Source organism: Rhyacophila brunnea, unplaced genomic scaffold, assembly GCF_057557595.1.
Source record: "Rhyacophila brunnea isolate RB1 unplaced genomic scaffold, BYU_Rbru_1.0 scaffold_2, whole genome shotgun sequence".
In the NCBI taxonomy this organism is placed as follows: domain Eukaryota; kingdom Metazoa; phylum Arthropoda; class Insecta; order Trichoptera; family Rhyacophilidae; genus Rhyacophila; species Rhyacophila brunnea.
Window position 1 is genome coordinate 31,325,912 of NW_028232859.1, and position 19,585 is coordinate 31,345,496.

General features: G+C 30.6%; 1 protein-coding gene across 1 annotated transcript in view; it reads left to right on the forward strand.

Moving 5' to 3' along the window:
• Positions 1–19,585, forward strand: part of LOC147072187 (agrin-like) — a 411,557-nt gene that overhangs the window by 304,566 nt on the left and 87,406 nt on the right. The window contains exons 7-8 of the mRNA XM_085947184.1: positions 6,985–7,215; positions 14,822–14,925. Of these exons, the coding sequence (XP_085803310.1) occupies positions 6,985–7,215; positions 14,822–14,925 (335 nt within the window). The remainder of the gene's footprint in view (positions 1–6,984; positions 7,216–14,821; positions 14,926–19,585) is intronic.

The following is a 19,585-nucleotide window of genomic DNA, read 5'->3' on the forward strand; positions in this document are numbered from 1 at the left end:
AACCCATTTAGTTTGACATCAAAGCTTCGACTACAAGGGGTAGGAGCCTCCAAGACAACTCGGCTATCATTTATAACACACAAAGATGAATAAGCACTCAGAAACACAAAACATATGAGAGAAAATTATCGTGCCTTTATAAATGAAGTCTCATTGATCTAGTCGTTATAAAGGTCGAAACAGTTGTTGGGTACATCCAACTATCGTACGAGTTTTGGATTTGGCGAGAAGTTTTGATAAACATTTATCACGAATGTTATATTACCGGTCGACCTTTTAAACATACGCTCTTTATTAAATTTCGTAGCGGGGCTTTCGTATTTATTGTGAAACAAAGATAATTAAAGTCAGTTTTAAAACGAAACCCAATTTATATCGCAGAAACCTTGTTTATTTCAATGCTACTTACCAAAAGTAAAATATTGCTTTTTGATATCAGATATTTAATATCGTAAATTAATATCAGATCAGACAACAAAGTACCTACCTACGATGTGTTTTAATTAAAAAAGATTATCGTAGAAATGGTGTGAATAATTCGTATGTACTTCTATACTTGATTGTAAAACTATGTAAACTGAGATCGGATACCAATTTTATAAAACTTTAAATATTATTCTATATCGTCAGTAAATATCAATTAAAATTTAATCTTCAACTGAAACGATAGTGATGTAGGTATCTACGTAAATTTTATTGTCAAACGAAATTTTAGTGTAGGTATAATAACGATCATAAGATTTCTTAATCCCCCCGCGTGTCTTTTTTCATATTATCATTTTTATTTCCCTCGAGTTTTGAGAGTATAGGCTCATGACTCACCAGAGTATAATCGTAAAACCCTGTAAATTTACGGGCTTAGGGCTCGAAACTAGTGTCTCCGAGATTTGATGCGACGATTGTGCGCGAATTCCAAAGCTTGAGTATTTATTGGGGCGGCTTTATGCATGCAAACTGAGAGACACACATAAACCCTCGCATCAGTCACACACGTTGCGAGAGACAAATTTGTTTGCGTGAAATCTCTTCGACGGAATGGGCTTTGTCACGATTGTCTATCAACACTCAAGCGTTTATCGCTTTGCTTGCGAATCAGTATCGAGGCCTCGCCGTCAATCGACATGATTTTTAGGAGCAGATTAAACATTTGCTTTCCGGGAAATAATTCACTGTTCATATTATATAAAAACGATCACGAGTTTTTTTTTCCATTTTAAGGACAATATGTTAAAGTGTCAAAAAATCTATATAACTTATTTTCAAAATATTTTTCAAGAAACATCTATACCATGGTATTTATTTATCACCATGTAAAGATTTCTTAATAAATCTTTCACTGTTTTTGTAGTTAGATACATTATTTTGATAAAATTAAATAACTAATAGTATAATAATATAGTAAATATATAATAATACTATAATGGACAACCGAAACAAAGTTCAAGTTTTTTTTTAACTGAATGACTAGCTACTGGGTGGTTTTAAAAGTTAAATTTGTTTGAGGTTGTATCGTAGTTCTTAAAGTAAAATCACTGGTAATAAGTGTCATTCTTTGAACGACTTGACTGTTTGTCGTTTGATATATGACAGTCATCTGAATCATACACTTTCGCATTTTCTGCAGTAGTAGGTAAAACGAATTTTTATTTCATGAAGTTAATGATCGCAAACGTTATAACCGATGTGTATGAAGATCATGAAGACTGCAAAACGTTGAATACTGGATATGATTCGGGCTCCAGAAACCTAAAATGAGGTCGCCACGGAGGAAATCATGAAAGATTACATGATATTGTAAAAGAAGACTGCAGTCATGTGCTCAAGATTGCACTATGTATATCTCAATCAAATTGTTGCACAATATTCTTCACGAAAAATTAGATATGAGAAAGTGTGCGATGGGTACCGCGATTGTTATTCAACAGACACACACACACACGGATGCACATTTCAGCGCTCTATTTGACGATGGATAATCTCTACCGGAAAGATTTGTTACGTTGTTTGTAATAATTATTAACAAAACTTGAATGCACTACTACACATTAACACAAGTTAAATCCTACGAAAAGGAGAAAAATCATTTTGTCGGCTGGGAAGATAATAGCTATTTTTTGGATTCTCAAGGAATCTTTGTGATGGACAAGGGAAGGTCTATAACAGGAACTTATTATACAGCTTATTAGACTATTCAAAGGACCAAGTTGAATAAAATTGGTCAATATTGCCACACGGAAAAATTATCTTTCATCAGAATAATGCGTCGCCCTATAAATTGACTGTTGCATCAGCAAATTTTCATGAATTGAGCTTCGAATTAGTTTTTCATCCAATGCGACTTCTTCACGTTTACGAAAGAGCTTGGCTCGGTGGGAAGAACCAGGATTGTATTGCCGCAGCTCATGGCTATTATGCAAAGTTCGACAACTTGTGTATTTTTTTGTGTTGTGTGTAACCCTAAACCTAAACGTTGACTGTATTAAAAACATGAAATTGTTTTTTTTATGTAAACATGATTTTAAAAAACTTTTAAAATTGTGCCCGTACAATATAATTTCTCAAATAATATTATAACATAAACTTTGATAGCATTATTGATCGTGTATCCTATATGTTCAATTTTCGTGGAAAAAAAACAACAAGGAAAATTCTAAAATAATATTTTTACAAAGAGTTTCTGAACAAATTCAAATATCTATTACGTACATGTTAACTGGAAAAATAGTTCAAGAATAATAATACCCTGTTATCCTTTATATGATTTATGTATATAAATCTATAATTTTACCTCGATAAAGCATTTATTTTCTGTCTTTCCAGTTAAAATATTCGGTAAAAATATGTTATAAAAATTCGTCAGTGAATTAAAAATATTTTCGGATATACATTCCTTTTTTTAATTTAAGCCTACGCTCGCAGCTTTTTAATTGGTTGTGTAATAAACGAGCATTAAAAAGCTTTATTCCACACTCAAAGTCTAGAAAAACATACAATTGTTCTTCGAAATGTTCATACAGAATAAACACGGTTTACATAAAAAGAATGTTTGCGGTTGTTAGAGCTTTTACAGAACAATTAAATTCATTAAAATCGGAACATTTTGTCCGCCGAAAGTCTACGTAATGTGTTTCGTGAAAAATGTGTTCACATTTAAATTTAATGAATACATAACTACTATTCGGAAAATGGTTTGAATAATTATTAATTGTTGGCGTGAGAACAGATTTATCACTATTTTGAAACGAAATTCATTAATACGAGCGGGATTATATTATATTATAATATAAAAGGTATATAGGTATTAGGTATATATATATATTTTAGGTGTACGATTTTATCAAGGCATAATATTATTTTCAATAATATTCTGATTATATTACCAAAGATCAACACAGTACGTACATAATAAGGACGCTAGGGATTACAATTCTGGCATTACGAATCCCATGATTGGATGTGCTGGACTCCCGGAATTTGATGACCTTCATTATTTTACAGTTAATATTATATGATAAAATCAGTATAAAAATATGCATATTATGAAAATTGTGATCGGTATTTCATTATTTTTATGATTATTTATATTTTTATATATTTATATATTTATATTACAGTTAGATTTGAATACGTTACATGTCGGTAGCTACCTAAAAATATTATTTCCTTTTATTTATTTAAAATATTGGAAATTATGAGTAAGAATTTGTGGATTATAAAAACACGAACTATATAGCTTTATTGCTGTCAGGAAAAAGTCTAATTAGTAATAAATATTAACAAAAGACATTTTATCTGCTTAGTAATAATAAAAAAATGTCAAATTACGTGCAATATCTGTATGAGATTTTTTAAATACAAAATATTCTTACTCTGTGGTGAACACTAAAAATATCTCGGGAATATGTCATGTTTTCACCCACCGCGTGATTAAATATTAATTCTGTCCCATAATCTACGTCTCAGATTATAAGCGTATACGTTAACATAATTAAACGTATTAATATAATAAAAATGGTATTTGAAAAATTAAGTATTTATTTGAAAAACATATAACTTTAACAGATTTCAGAAATAAATAACACAATGTTTTTTTAATTGATTGTTAATACTTATTTTTCTTTTTTGCTTTCCTTCCGTATGTTTTAACCATTATATCTATTCAGAGATTCTTTATTTAGTTTGAAAAATAGATAAAAAATGTTATTTTAATATTCTTAGAATGCCTCATTGTGTTAAAGAAAAATTATTCTAGGTGGAAGTTTCGAAGATAATATTTTTATTTTATATTCAAAAAACGACTTTGTAGTTTTTATTTTAACAAACATTTTTAATGGTTGAAGCCATAAGGTCTTTTGTATACAGATTTCATAAGTTATATACAAATAATATAAATTTGGTTTTCAAAGTTTAAAATTATTCAAATATATTCAAATCTCTTAAGGCTGCGATACAAGCGAAAACCGTTCGTGTCTCAGCAAGAAATCAGACGCAAAAATATCCCCAAATTTTGGCTGAAAAACGAACCTTAAAAGTTTTTTTTTGCCATCTGAACGTTTGACCTTAGGAAAAATGCGACCTTTGTCTCTATCGTCAAACTTCTGAAAAGAAACCTTTACAGACCACTTCGTGACTAGAATAACATCCATTATCACTCGAAACGATTCCTCACTATCGTTTACGCTGCTCAATAATTCATAGAATCGATTTATCTAGTTTATATCATGGGATGGGTTTACTACGTGGAACGTTATATCGAAAATTAACTTTGAGGATAATTTCAACAATCCCCAAAATTTATAATTCACCAGGATAATATTAAATTTATATTTCATCCATTCATCTATATTATCAGATAGGCTAAGAAAGAAAATATAGAAAACTTAAATGTAAACAGAAATATATTCTTATATAAGGTATAAGCATATATAGCATATAAGCAACAGAGTGAAAGTATATTATTATTCTCAGAAACATAATAATATAGCAAAAATAATCATTATATATATTAAGTGTACCTAATACTGAATATCTTCAAAAGTGGCCTCCTATTATGTGTAAGTTCAACTAAATCATGCTACCAGTGCTCACATATTCGTGTGAAACATGGATCCTGAATATAAGAGAAATCCTAGAATTACGAGTTGCGCAAAATGAAGCCAATGATGAGGAAGCAGACAAGAGTACGCAATTTGATAGAGGTTACCAAGCAGATACAATTATAATGGTCTGAACATGTCACTCGAGTCACTCATGAGTAGGGATTCCAATCCCGGGATCCCGAGCTATTTTCAATACCTATGAATCCCAGGATTGGTAAACATAATCCCGAAACTTTCGGGATTGATTTTTTTTATTATTTTTTATGAAAAATAAAATAAAAACGAAAATATAACAGAAAAAAAACTTTTAATAACAAATAACTACATTAGAATTAAACTGAGTTTGAATGAAGTTTGATTTATACCCATGTGTAAGTTACCGATACATTTTATTTTTTCATATAAATTAATAAAAATGAGAAAGATTGAAAAAAAACAATGTTTTGCACTTTTAACAAAGTAATTCCACCATGATCTCATACGTTTTATGGTAGTTTCATATTTATGAAGCGGAAAAGCCATAAATACACCATGATTATTTGCTTAACTATTTAAAATTTCGCTAATCCATTCATTAAGTCTTTACTATCTGAAACAGCAATCTCATATTAAATTCACATTATTATTTATATTGCAATATTATTTACTCCATTAAACTTCTGTATTTCCAAGATTGAACGTAGATATACAATATTAACAATAAATGTCTTAAATAGTATAAATTATACTAGATTTATTTATGACCGATTTTATCAATGTTATTTGTAAATATAATTTTTTTTATATTAAAAATGGAAAAAATGCCAATCCCGGGACCAGTCCCGGGATCCCGGGATTTTGTCAAATTGTAATCCCGAAATCCCGGGATCAGAATTTTGGCTCGGGATTGGATTCCCTACTCATGAGTGGATCAACGAGTTCACAATGTTATATGGATTTACACGGCAGCGAATAAATCGGACTCAGCAAGAATGGAATAAACTAGGGAAGGCCTTCAGCTAGTAATAGATTGTTAATGGTGATCCATAGAAATCCTGAAAATATTAATAGGGATGATGGATTACGGTTAAAAACGTCTTAATGGTGAAATCCATAGAAACCCTGAAAATATTAATAGGGATGTTGGATTACGGTTAAAAACGTATTGGCTTCCGGCACTATCACCAAAATCTAATATTGGAGCCGGTATCCCTGGTCGTAACGATTGACAGATTACTCTGAGCAACGTTAGCTCTTAGCTAATCGGATCCCTTTTTGACATTCTTAGAGCAACGTTTATAATCACATACCTACACTACATTTTCATCATAAAACATATCATCTCTTGATAATGGCCTCTGCAACGATCCCGAAACGTTGAGTAAAGAAGGAAGAAGGAGACACGGTGGAAACTCAAGAATATACTACGATAATGGTGATATTGATGATGAGAGTATAAAAATCGTTTGAAAATATTTAATAAGAATGAAAAAGTAGATTTTCAAAAAAGTTTTTTGCAAATATGTGTATATCTTTAACTATATATATAAAGGTATTTTCTAATAATATAATCATACATCTACTGAAATCAGTCATAATTACCAAACTGCGTCAACAGCGCGGTTTGTTTTTTTTTTAACAAAGACGTGTAATATAATATTGTTGGTGTTGAAAGACGTAATTTTGACATATTGTATGATCTAGTCTCTGAATTTTTATACGGAAAAAATAATGAAGTTTGATAAGCATCAGACAGTATAAGCAGCTTCGCTAGCACACTCGTATATTTTCATCAAATTGTTGCGACGCGAAGGTAGCTGCTTATTTAATTTTAAAGAGTAATGAAAAATATTTGCAAAAACGGGGACTATAATAATGTAATGTAATTAAAATGAATTTTTCACAGGTACGGCTGGTCCTTGCGCCAATGTGACGTGCCCGGCGGGGGGCGCGTGCGTGTCGCGCGACGGCCGCGCTTCGTGCGAGTGCCCGGCGTGCGGCGCCCAGCTGGAGCCGGTGTGCGGCTCCGACGGCCGCACCTACGCCAACGAGTGTCGGCTTAGGGCGCGCGCCTGCGAGACATCGAACAATCACGCCAAAGGCGACCCGCTGCTACCGCTCTACAATGGAACTTGTGGTAAGGAAATTGTAATTTTTCACGGAAATTTCATCGTTCACTATGCAAATTTTTCACGAACTGGATTATGTTTTTAAGTTCTACGTGAAATATATTATATATTATGCATTCTTATTAAAATTTATCTACCTACTGGTTTTTTTTCAATACACATGTTTTTACATAAAGAATAAAAACTATCTTTTGGTACAACAAACTTTATAAACATTGACCGATCAAACCAACCCCGCACCACACAAGTCCTAATAGTGCGCATCACGATGCCATATTTTTGGTTGTGAATCATTTACAGTTATTGACAGTCCACAAAAATTATAAATAGTAATATTTAAGAAATATATTTCACCATGTCGTTATTGCGTGAAAACATTGGGAAAATCCTGAACAGCGTATATATATAATATATAGTAGGAATGCTATGAACGATGCCCTTTTACTGTATTTTTAAATGTAGTCGTTACTGAGTAGATGTACTATATTATTGACTTAAAACTATTTACCTATTCTAACACTAATTATAAAAATTTATTCATTGATAACATTTTTTGTTAATATTAAATCCGCTCTAAAATACTCGTAATATGATGAGACCAACGTAATTATAACATAACACGTCTGCAATATTTACAGATAAAAGATTTTCCTTATAGCTTTTTCAAAATAATAGTTCATTCTTAATTCTTGTGTATGTATTTATATTTTATCGTAAACATTTTTTAAATCAAATACCATACATGTATTATCCTAGTTGTAACAATTGAGGTGATGATATTTAATAAATATAAATAATTTTAAATATTATATTCCATAATATAAACCAAATACAAAATTCTGCAATGCTTTTATGTAACGCTTAAAAGAAAATGCTATGCAATAACTTTCTTTGAAACGGTTCGTTACCTCAAACATGAGATCTCCATACAACGTTCATCAAAAAAAAAATATTTTTGACAATGATCATATTCCTTCCTAGATCCATAGATCCTATCACCTTCACTTCTAGATTTCTTTAAGACGATTTCCAGAAGTAAATGTAAAAAAAACATAAGTGTTGTCGATCTAATTTTTAAAATAATGCTACTTCAAGTTTATATAAGTTTGTACATTATTTTTGCGTATATCGGAGGGAGGCTCGCAGTCGGAGCAGAGGACTATAGGCGGGGATCAGGTAGGGTCTAAAGGCGGCCAAGGGGTGAATCTCTACAATGATAGCAAACGGCCAGAGAGAAGGACCCCCACCAATATTTTCATAAAATCATAAATGTTATCCATTCTTCGCCATAAGCAGCTGTTTTGTAATATTACAATTAACCAAATAATTATGTAATTTAGATGGATATGTTAAATATTATAATACTCACTTAATGCACGTGTTTACTAGTTTTAAAATTTGGATAAACTATTCGTCATTAATATTTCAGTACTGCTATTCTCTAAGTAAGATTTAATGAACCCAATTACTGTAAATGGTTAAACATAATATCTACTAGTTCCCTCCAAACCAAACCGCCAAGCACCATACACGGTCTTAATCGAGCGTATCACGATGCCCTACGTTTGATGTGAAGCATCAGCAGTTGTTTATGCCTGGAAATTTATCAGGACCAGATGCCCAAACTGAGGTCGCCACGCACCCATGTGTGCTTTGACTGAGTTTACTGAGACACAATTTAATCAAAGTGCCAATCGGAGAGATGAGCACGGAGAATTTACGAAAATAATAATGATTATAAATGTCAAAACAAAGCTGAAACAATACGGACATACTAAATTTACGTCCGTCCTGACAGATTACTATTTTCGTTTTTAGTATAAAATTTAAAAAAAAAAACATAGAACTTTGCTAAATATAATATACAACAAAGGTATATCACGCCAACTAGCGAGCGATTTCTTACTTATTACATGATTATTATATAATCCGTTCATTTTTCATGTTTTGTAAGTGACCCAAGAAAATTCTAAGCATATTATTGATTTATAATTGGTTCATGAAAATCGCTGAGCAGCAGCATTAGAAACATAACATGCGTTTTAATAGACCTATAAAAACCACCGTAATTTTAGCAACGATTCAACCACGCGACATTTGCGTAACTTTTTTTTATGAAAGCACTTCTTTTTTATTAAACAAGTCTGGCACTTAAATTTTTCTTTAACCGCTTGGTAGACATCTACACAAACATTTTTGACAGATTTTTTTTGGTATAACTATATGTATCCAACGCACGCAAAACGTAGAAATAATAATAATGTTGTTTCCCCTTTGTACTCGTAGTTCACTAACTACATTACAAAAATGTTAATTCTATTTTTTTAGTTTTGAGATAAACAACGTGACATATCCAAAGAGAGAAATCTTTTTATCCTCGTAATTTTAGTACGTAATTGATCACATACATTTTTATGTGACAAAATAAAATATATTGTATTATATTATACAAATGATATTTAAATTTTTAAATATTTGATAGGTAAATATCAAATAATTTTGACTAAACATAGAAGTTGTCTTATTTCTTTTATTTTGCAGGGACGTGAAGTATAGTTAAATTGGTAAACTCCACAAATATTAAAATCTCTCATTTGTCATTCCAATTTTCTTACATCATATACAATAGCGGCCTTTTGTATGTTCATTGTGATTACTTATTCGAGTGTATTGCAAAGTATTCTGCAAGTGAACCTCCAATGCTAAGTTAGTTGTAGCTAAATTCATACGGGAACCAGTGGTCCTTTTTTTACTTAAATTTCATACATTTAAGCTCTATCTCTATAGAAGGAAGTTTTAAAGATATTTCTTATACATTCTATATCTACTTAGTTTAACTTCTTATATACTATATTAATTGTATTTTTTTAAACCCCGATACAAATAATCTAGTCATTTCTTTAATAAAATGCTTTGCCACATTTATCTTCTCCCGTTTATATATTTTTTTAATCAAAACTAGCATAACTTTATTATTTTTACGAGATAAACATCCAATATTTTTTGAAATCATTGCTTACCACTGCTCATTGCATTTAATATCTACCGTTAACGGAAAATGAAATGAAATATAAAACTGAACATTTTCTATAAAATTTAATGCTTGACCTTTATTTTATTTGCTTTGAACTTCAGCTCTTTTTATTAACCTTATTGTTTTAGGAAGGAATAATTTTAAAAGGTTAATCAGGTTGGGCAATAAAATTAAATTGCTTGTAATGATGGTGTCGTCGTTTAACTAACATCAAATATAAACATCATTAACCGCGTTATATGAAAAAAAATCAGAAATAATGACCGCTTTTAAGACATTTTTCCTTATTGTCTGAATAAATTGCTTTCTCTTATTAGACTAAAATAACCATAATGTATACACGTTATAATATAACTCAAGCTTTTTCAATCTGGCCTGCATGTTTTTAAATACGTTCTTAATAAAATTTTGAAAAAAAACATGAAATACCTAAATTTATTCTTAATTTCTATTTTTATCAATTTATTATGCATTATACATTTCACTATTTATTTATCAATGAATAATTTACAAAATTAAAGTATGCAGCATTCGTTATTGAACATAAATAAATATTATTTTCCAATATTATGTATGATTCTGCGGGTTGCAAATAATGTATGTCCAGTAATGTAATAAGATTTTAAATTAATTAATTTGTAATTATAAAAATATAATTCATATGGTACCATAAAATTTGAGTAGATCATTTACAATATTTAAGAATATAACATTATTTATTGAATGTATACATTTTTTTCTAATGCGTATGTGCCCGATGTTCCAAAAATAATGTAACAACATTTTTCAAAGAATCAATTAGATAATTCAATTGAAGTATCACTACAAAACGCATCCATTATAATAAATGTGGTACCATAAAAATGATACATTATCAAGGTATACTCTTCTTCTTCCTGGAGTTAAAACCATACATGTATACTGGCCTCTTTCAGCATCTACCACCATCCACGCCTATTAAAAGTCGCTTCCCTTCAGCTTAGTATACCCAAGATCTTTCAGTCCAACTCGACATTATCCCTCTATTTTGTACAAGGTCCACGAGATCTTCGTTTGCCTTCCGGTTTTCCGAATATCAGTTTCTTTGTAATGTATAACTCGACCATTCTATGTACGTGATCCAATAATCTGACGCAGTCGAACAGCCGCATACATAACAACTTGTCTTATTATATAGTTCTTTCATATAAAGATCCATTTTAAGTGACGGCTCAATGTGTATATAATTATGTAAAAAAATATGAACATGTAACAGTTATGAGTATTTAATATTGTAATTTCAGAGACCATATTATGGGAAAATATAAAATAGGACGGAAAGCGTTTTTTTCTCATTCTGAATTCAAATAAGTAGGTAGAAAAAATAATGTTGGTAATTTTCAGTAAAATACAGTCATTCATCACTGCTTACTGTAAAATAAAATATAATAATATACTTTCGGCTTTTAGCGAAAGTGATGTGCCCTGAAAAACGAAGTGAGCAAGCAGCATAAATATGAGTATCATACCTCGTACCGCCTATCACTTTAAATTTTGCTCCACGCCATGTTTTCCTTTATATAAATTCAGCCAAACTCAGAGGATTGGGCCCAAATATGGCCATTACTCTGAGAACTTTTTGAAGATGACAAAGCATATCGCAGTAAAAGTACATAATAAAATCAAAATATTGTTATACTTACAAAAGGCGTTTCTTTTTTGTATGTAAAATTTTTATGTATTTTTTTGCATGATTTAGATTAAGATTAAGGTACGTCATGTTATTTACAGCCATTTGAATTTTATTTAATATTTTTTGTATAAATAAATTTACTAACCACGGTAAGCACTAAATGTACTTGGTACCCTTTTGTAACGATTCTAAAGTTTCCATTATTTAATATATATTTTAATATTTCAACATGTTTAATTATTTTTTTATTTTTATACTATTGTCGAACAAGAACTTCTTGTCCACATATTAAAACTGTGAACTAACAATCTCATCCAGTTATGGTAATCGCACTTCCATTTCTAAATGAGGAATGCTCCCAAATTTATCATTTATTTTACGCTATCATAGTATACGGACCTATCAATTTACGTAATTTGAGCTTTTTATTTCAAAGAAGAAAAAGTTTCACATCTAAAAGAAGAGCCGATAAATTATTTAAACATGCCTCTAACATACGTTATCGCAATGACAAGTACGTCACTGAGAAGTCTTCTATGTGCGATTACAGCGACTTCCTGTTATCGTCGATTTATTGTTGTCGGACAGTAATGCTTATTTCTAATTCGGTCTATTTACACGTGGCGGTATTAATGCGAGTAGTGAGTACCTACTAATTATAGTCACATAGCACGTGTAAACGAAAGGTATTAATGCGTAGTAGCAAAATTCAAATACGAATCTGGTCTGTGCACATCGCCTGTAGTGTGGGGTCGGGCCTTCGTGAGACAAATATGTAATAAGTTCTAAAGTTTGCATTCTTTGGTGTGAATACATTTTTAATGTTGTTTAGTTACCTAATATTTTGACTGTTAATGCGTTAATATTATGATAATACTAGCTCACCCGGCAAACGTTGTCTGCCAAATAAATTATTTCTAGTGAATATTTTGGTTGTTAAATAAAAAATAACGAATGTATCGTAAGTGTGTGGGGATAGGATCTATGACAGAAAGAGGAATAGAGCGCTGTAGACTATGACCGCCGATAAAAACAAAAAAAACATCAACCATTCATTTTCTAAATTCAAAATGACTAATGATGTTCATAATGAATGAATTACCTGTGACAGGATCTCGTTGTTTAATGTTTATGCAATATCCGTCTTGTCCCTTCCAGAAAATTAGCGGATATTGGAGAGCGTCGTATGAACGGTGTGTGTCAGCGATGAACTCCAGATTATTGTTTCTTCTTCGAATCACGATATCTCGCGTCGATGTGCGGTCGCCAACCATGATTCCAGCAATGTCGTCAACAACAGGTGCATTGAATCGACGCACGTGCTCTCCAGCTGGTGTTTTATCAGGATTGATGACAATAGCGTGATTGTCACTTTGCAATTCGTGCATGTGTGCTTTGAAGAATTTCAATAATTCATTGTGCTCATTCAACAGGGCGTCCAGTTCGCCGACGATGCGCCTGGAAATAGGCTAATTGAGGCCATTGTAGCCGCAACGTGCATCCACATGATTGATGTCCTCACCGCCCACGAAATAGATTTGTAAAAATTTATGTGGTTCGTTTGGCATTGGCAGCAATGAGCCTACTTTGTGGTATACTTGGCCTTTGATTTTGAACGTAGAATGGAATTGTTGACCATTTGCCGCAGTATTGTGAACTATTTCTGTTGCTCCGAACGAAGTCATTTGGAAGCATGAATTGAATGTGCGAATGGACTTCAGGAACAGGTTTGAATCTGGAACCGTGCCGATGAGCAAGCCGTTCAATGGTTCTGGTGGTATCTCAATTTCTGGTAGTTGCACTTTTCCTGATGCGCAACACATCCCGGCTGACTCATGTTTGAATTTGAGCGCATGACAATGGGGACATTCTTTGTCCATACACCAATCAGCACTTTCGGATGAGCGGAATATTCAATATCTGGCTCGTACTCGAATGCGAGACGAAGGAACGAAGCGGATGTAAATGTTCGATGTACTTGTTGGCGTTGTCGGTCATTTGCTCTGCGTGTGTTAACTACGAACCGGCGCGCTTGGCTCCGTTCCAATTGTCGTTGTTGATTTCATTCAGCTCGTGCCTCTTATGATTGAGATGCACATAATTGCGACATGCTTATACGTACGTTTTTGTTCTATTGTTAGATTTGTTCGTCTGTTCTTTCTGCTCTACTATTTCGCATGTTTATTGCTTTATTCGTTCGACGGCCTAAATGCCCCCTCTTGCGTCTTGCTGGCATTGTGCACTGTAATACACGCACATAAAAATAGATAAATTAAAATAAATCGTACAAAATTTTGCACGCACTGCGTTGTGATATGCCGAATAAAATGTCAAAATGACGCGACGCTTCTCTTGAATTCTTCTCGGACGTAGCACCATCTGTCATTCAACAACATAAATAATTTCGTTCTGTTTGAAATACGAACGACGGTTAAATTTGTTCATACAAAAATAATAAAATCGCGATTAAAAAATGGGAGGGTGAGGGTAGGAGAGTTAAAATTTGGGGTTATAGGTATTTTTTTATGCCAAATAATAAAAAAATACAAAAAAAAAATTGTCAAAAAAATAAAAGAAAATTTTTCTGGATAGAGATACCCTAATCACCTAGCGGTATGAAATATACTTGTTGACCTATTCTCATACCTAACAAATATACATAAAAAAATCATAAAAATCGGTCAAGCCATTTCGGAGGAGTTCGACCACAAACATCGTGACACGAGATTTTTATATATATAGAGATACTCATAGTGTTACAAAACAATTATTACATTAGTCAGTAATTACCAAAATATGGATAATTGATTTAATGATAGTGGTGATTGGGTACATTCACGACTTGTGCATTTTTTTAAATCACTTCACTAACAATCAGAGACATCTTTAATTTGAATTCATTTTTCAGAGACTTGCGACGACAAAAAATGCGATTTCTATGGAGTCTGCGAGATGGAGAGCGTGGGGAAAACGAAATGCATTTGCCCCGGAAACTGTTCAGAAAACGAATCGGTAAGCCATTTTTGTGCTTTTAAGTTTTATAGACCACTTTTCTTTACATATTATGTACCTTATCTTTTCTCGACCTGCATAATATGCTTTCAACGGTAATGACGCCGAACGTCACTGCTTTTTCATTTGGAAATAAATCAATAATTTACCATATTATATACCTATTCTATCATTTAATTTATATTGTTAGAAGACAGTAATAACACTATTGATATTTTTTTTAACTCATACTGACCTGCAATCTATATATAGTATTTATATTTAATCTTCAATCAATAGTAAGAATAATTAGGAACCTACCTACTTTATATTAAGTTACCAACTTTATTTTATAAAAAAAAAATTAGGATAATATTCTATTATGTAATGATTATAGCATGTGAGATTTTTGTATTATTTATTTTTATTTATTTAAGCTACAAAGTCTTAAGGGGGGACATGCTCGTCGAAGGTCAAAATTGAGTTTTTATTGTATTTTCAAACCATGATCCTGGACATTCCTTGAACGTTGTAGATAATCTATTTATGTAATTTTGAAGCCTTATTATCCTTTATAGTTATTTTAAACATTTGATGACTGCATGAAGTATTTTTGTTACATAAAATAGTATTCTTTTAAACCTCTCGCTCTAATGTTTTAGAATATAGTCATATTTCGGTACATAACTGTGCAGTGGTGTTAAGATTTTTTACATTTATTAATTTTTAAACGCATTTATAAAACCATTAGTATAATTTATTATGAGATAATTTTTGTAAAATATTCACGATAAAAAATTATTTTGATAATCTCTGTGATCCCAAATTTGACAAGAATTAGGCATTTTATTATTCAAAAAATCGGCAAGATTAACACATTTGATGATAATTCTAAAGATATTTATTATAAGCTATGTCTTTGACCATTCAAGTGTGAAAAGTGTGTGTTCAAACACGCGCGTCAATATCATTTTACTCCCTACTTCAATTATAGTTTGTCAATTTATGGCTACGGCCGTATGTTGTAGCTTAACCACTGGGGAATGACAAAAGAAATGGCGTATTTCAAAAAAACACTACCTTATTCTTAGGTCAATAATTATTATAAAGCAATCATTATTCATAAGATGTTTATCACACTTGAATGGTCAAAGACATAGCTTATAATAAATATCTTTAGAATTATCATCAAATGTGTTAATCTTGCCGATTTTTTGAATAATAAAATGCCTAATTCTTGTCAAATTTGGGATCACAGAGATTATCAATATAATTTTTTATCGTGAATATTTTACAAAAATTATCTCGTAATAAATTATGCTAATGGTTTTATAAATGCGTTTAAAAATTAATAAATGTAAAAAATCTTAACACCACTGCACAGTTATGTACCAAAATATGACTATATTCTAAAACATTAGAGCGAGAGGTTTAAAAGAATACTATTTTATGTAACAAAAATACTTCATGCAGTCATCAAATGTTTAAAATAACTATAAAGGATAATAAGGCTTCAAAATTATATAAATAGATCATCTACAACGTTTAAGGAGTGTCCAGGATCATGGTTTGAAAATACAATAAAAACTCAATTTTGACCTTCGACGAGCATGTCCCCCCTTAATTAAAACTTATTTAGCTTGTATATGTATACACTGTTAATAAATTTATAGAATATCAATGATTATAAAAACAAAAAAAAAACATATGGGTATATAAAATATGCATGGGTAGGTACATAATATTACATCTTAGTATCAAGCATGTGGTATTATATTTTAAAATCACATAATATTATTACATTTTCTGAGAAAAATTTGAATACACAAAAACGCTTTGATGTTTGGCTGAGCTATAAACATCTCAATATTAAGTGGTAATTGACAATTTTAACTTCTAAAATTTTTAAGGAACCTTCGTCTTTTATTATCATAAAGCGGACATTGCTAATATATCTTCATTGTCGCGTCCGTATTGACATTTAAGAGAGTTGATTATACCTAAGCAAGCCAGGGATGGTGCAACATTATAATGAGTAACTCTGCAGCGATTAATTGCTAGAATCATTTCATTATCAAATATTTTATTGACGTACAAATGTTTGATTTTAAAACTGTAATACGATATATGAATTATAAATTATAACAACAGTCGATTGTAGACAAAAAATTTGTTGAATCACCATGTATGTCCCAAAATATAGACCAAGAGAAAAGGCAATAATTATTGGTTGCCAGCTAGTCACTCGATATCGTTGTTTTATGCTCTGGAATCTGAATCAACACACATATTATATTATTTTTTTTAACATTCTATGAATTTAACCTACACACATCGAAATTTCTATGTATACGTAGGAGTGCATAATATGTGACCAAATTATATAATCTGAAAACTATATTAAGGGAGGACATGCTCAGCGTAGGTCAAAATGGAGCTTTTATTGCATTTTAAAAGCATGATCCTGGACATTCTTTAAACGTTGTAGGTAATCTATTTATATAATTCTGAAGCCTTATTATCCTTTATATTTATTTTAAACATTGGATGGCTGCATAAAGTATTTTTATTACATAAAATAGTATTCTTTTAAACCTCTCGCTCTAATGTTTTAGAATATAGTCATATTTCAGTACATACATGTGAAGTGGTGTTAAGATTTTTTACATTTATTAATTTTTAAACGCATTTATAAAACTAATAGTATAATTTATGTTGACATTATTATAGTGAAATATTTACGATAAAAAAATATATTGATAATCTCTGTGATCCCAAATATGACAAGAATTAGGCATTTTATTATTCAAAAATTGGGCAATATTAACACATTTGAAGATAATTCTAAAGATATTAATTATAAGCTATGTCTTTGACCATTCAAGTGTCATTAACAACTTACGAATAATGACTGTTTTATAATAATTATTGCCCTAAGAATAAGGTAGTGTTTTTTTGAAATACGCCATTTCTTTTGGCCGTTTGTGTACATGTATCGTTTAAAAAAAATCGGTTAGGTACATGTTCAAACACGCGCGTTAACATGATCTTACTCCATACTTTAGTTTTAGTTTGTCAATTTATGGCTACGGCCGTATGTTGTAGCTTAACCACTGAGGAATGCCAAAAGAAATGGCGTATTTCAAAAAAACACTACCTTATTCTTAAGTCAATAATTATTATAAAGCAATCATTATTCGTAAGATATTAATTAAACTTAAATGCTCAAAGACATAGCTTATAAGTAATATTTTTAGAATTATCTTAAAAAGTGTAAATCTTGCCCATTTCATGAATAATAAAATGCCTAATTCTTGTCAAATTTGGGATCACAGAGATTATCAACATAATTTTTTATCATAAATATTTCAATATAATAGTGTCAACATAAATTAAACTAATAATTTTATAAATGCGTTTAAAAATTAATAAACGTAAAAAATCTTAACACCACTGCACATACATGTACTGAAATATGACTATATTCTAAAACATTAGAGCGAGAGGTTTAAAAGAATACTATTTTATGTAATAAAAATACATTATGCAGTCATCAAATGTTTAAAATAAATATAAAGGATAATAAGGCTTCAAAATTATATAAATAAATTATCTACAACGTTTAAGGAATGTCCAGAATCATGCTTTGAAAATACAATAAAAGCTCCATTTTGACCAACGCTGAGCATGTCCGCCCTTAAGTCATTAATTATTTTTCATCTTATCACAGTTTATAAAGAAAAAGCACTTGTCTACGTAAATGTATAAAAGGAATCTCATTTCAGATAGACAATGTTATATTATTATTGATCTTCAGTATATAAAAATGCTCTAAAAGGCATTTTTATAAATCAACCTTTATCGATAAAAACTTACTTCAATTTAAAACTTTAGGATTTTTTGAATATATGAAATATTTATTAGGTTTTTAAAGATTATATTAAGTGTCTCGTGTCACTCTTTCGAAATAAGTTTGTATCAATCGCGCAGTTGATTAATGAATGCTGTCTCTTAAATTGTGTGTTCATTCTCTTACAGTAGAAAAATCTGAACAGATAGGAGTGTTAAGGAGTATTGACATTTAAAAAAATATTGGCATTTTATACTTTCTGGTGAAACTAAAACTTTTATTTTAGGGGAAAATTTCTAAAAGTATCTACAAAGGGGTAATAATTTTGACGTAAAATAAATATTTTAAAATACCTAAGTAACGAAATGAATTGTGTTCGATATTTTTTGATATTTGCATAGTAGCAGTAATATTTCTTACAATACTAGTGCCAATGTATTATAAAACACTAACCTATTTTTCTTTCTGAAAGAAAACCAACTACAATATATACCTACTTTAGATTGAATAGTATACCTCTATAATGCAGTGGCTAACGCACAAAGTATCACATTGATAACCGTAGTGTTTAATATTTATATTTTCAATGATATTCAATACAATGATATTGATAATGATACACGCAGCACTCTCGTATACATTCTTGAAAAGACTTCAGTGAAGAAATAAACAAAACCTCCACTTTTAAGCTCACGGAAATTCATACTAGATCAAATGCATTTCTACATATTTATATTTTGCATAAAAATTGATGATTTTCAGTAAAAAAAAAAATATGTGTTAAATGTATCATTTTAATAGATTTTAATTGCCTTCTAAAGAACTTATCAT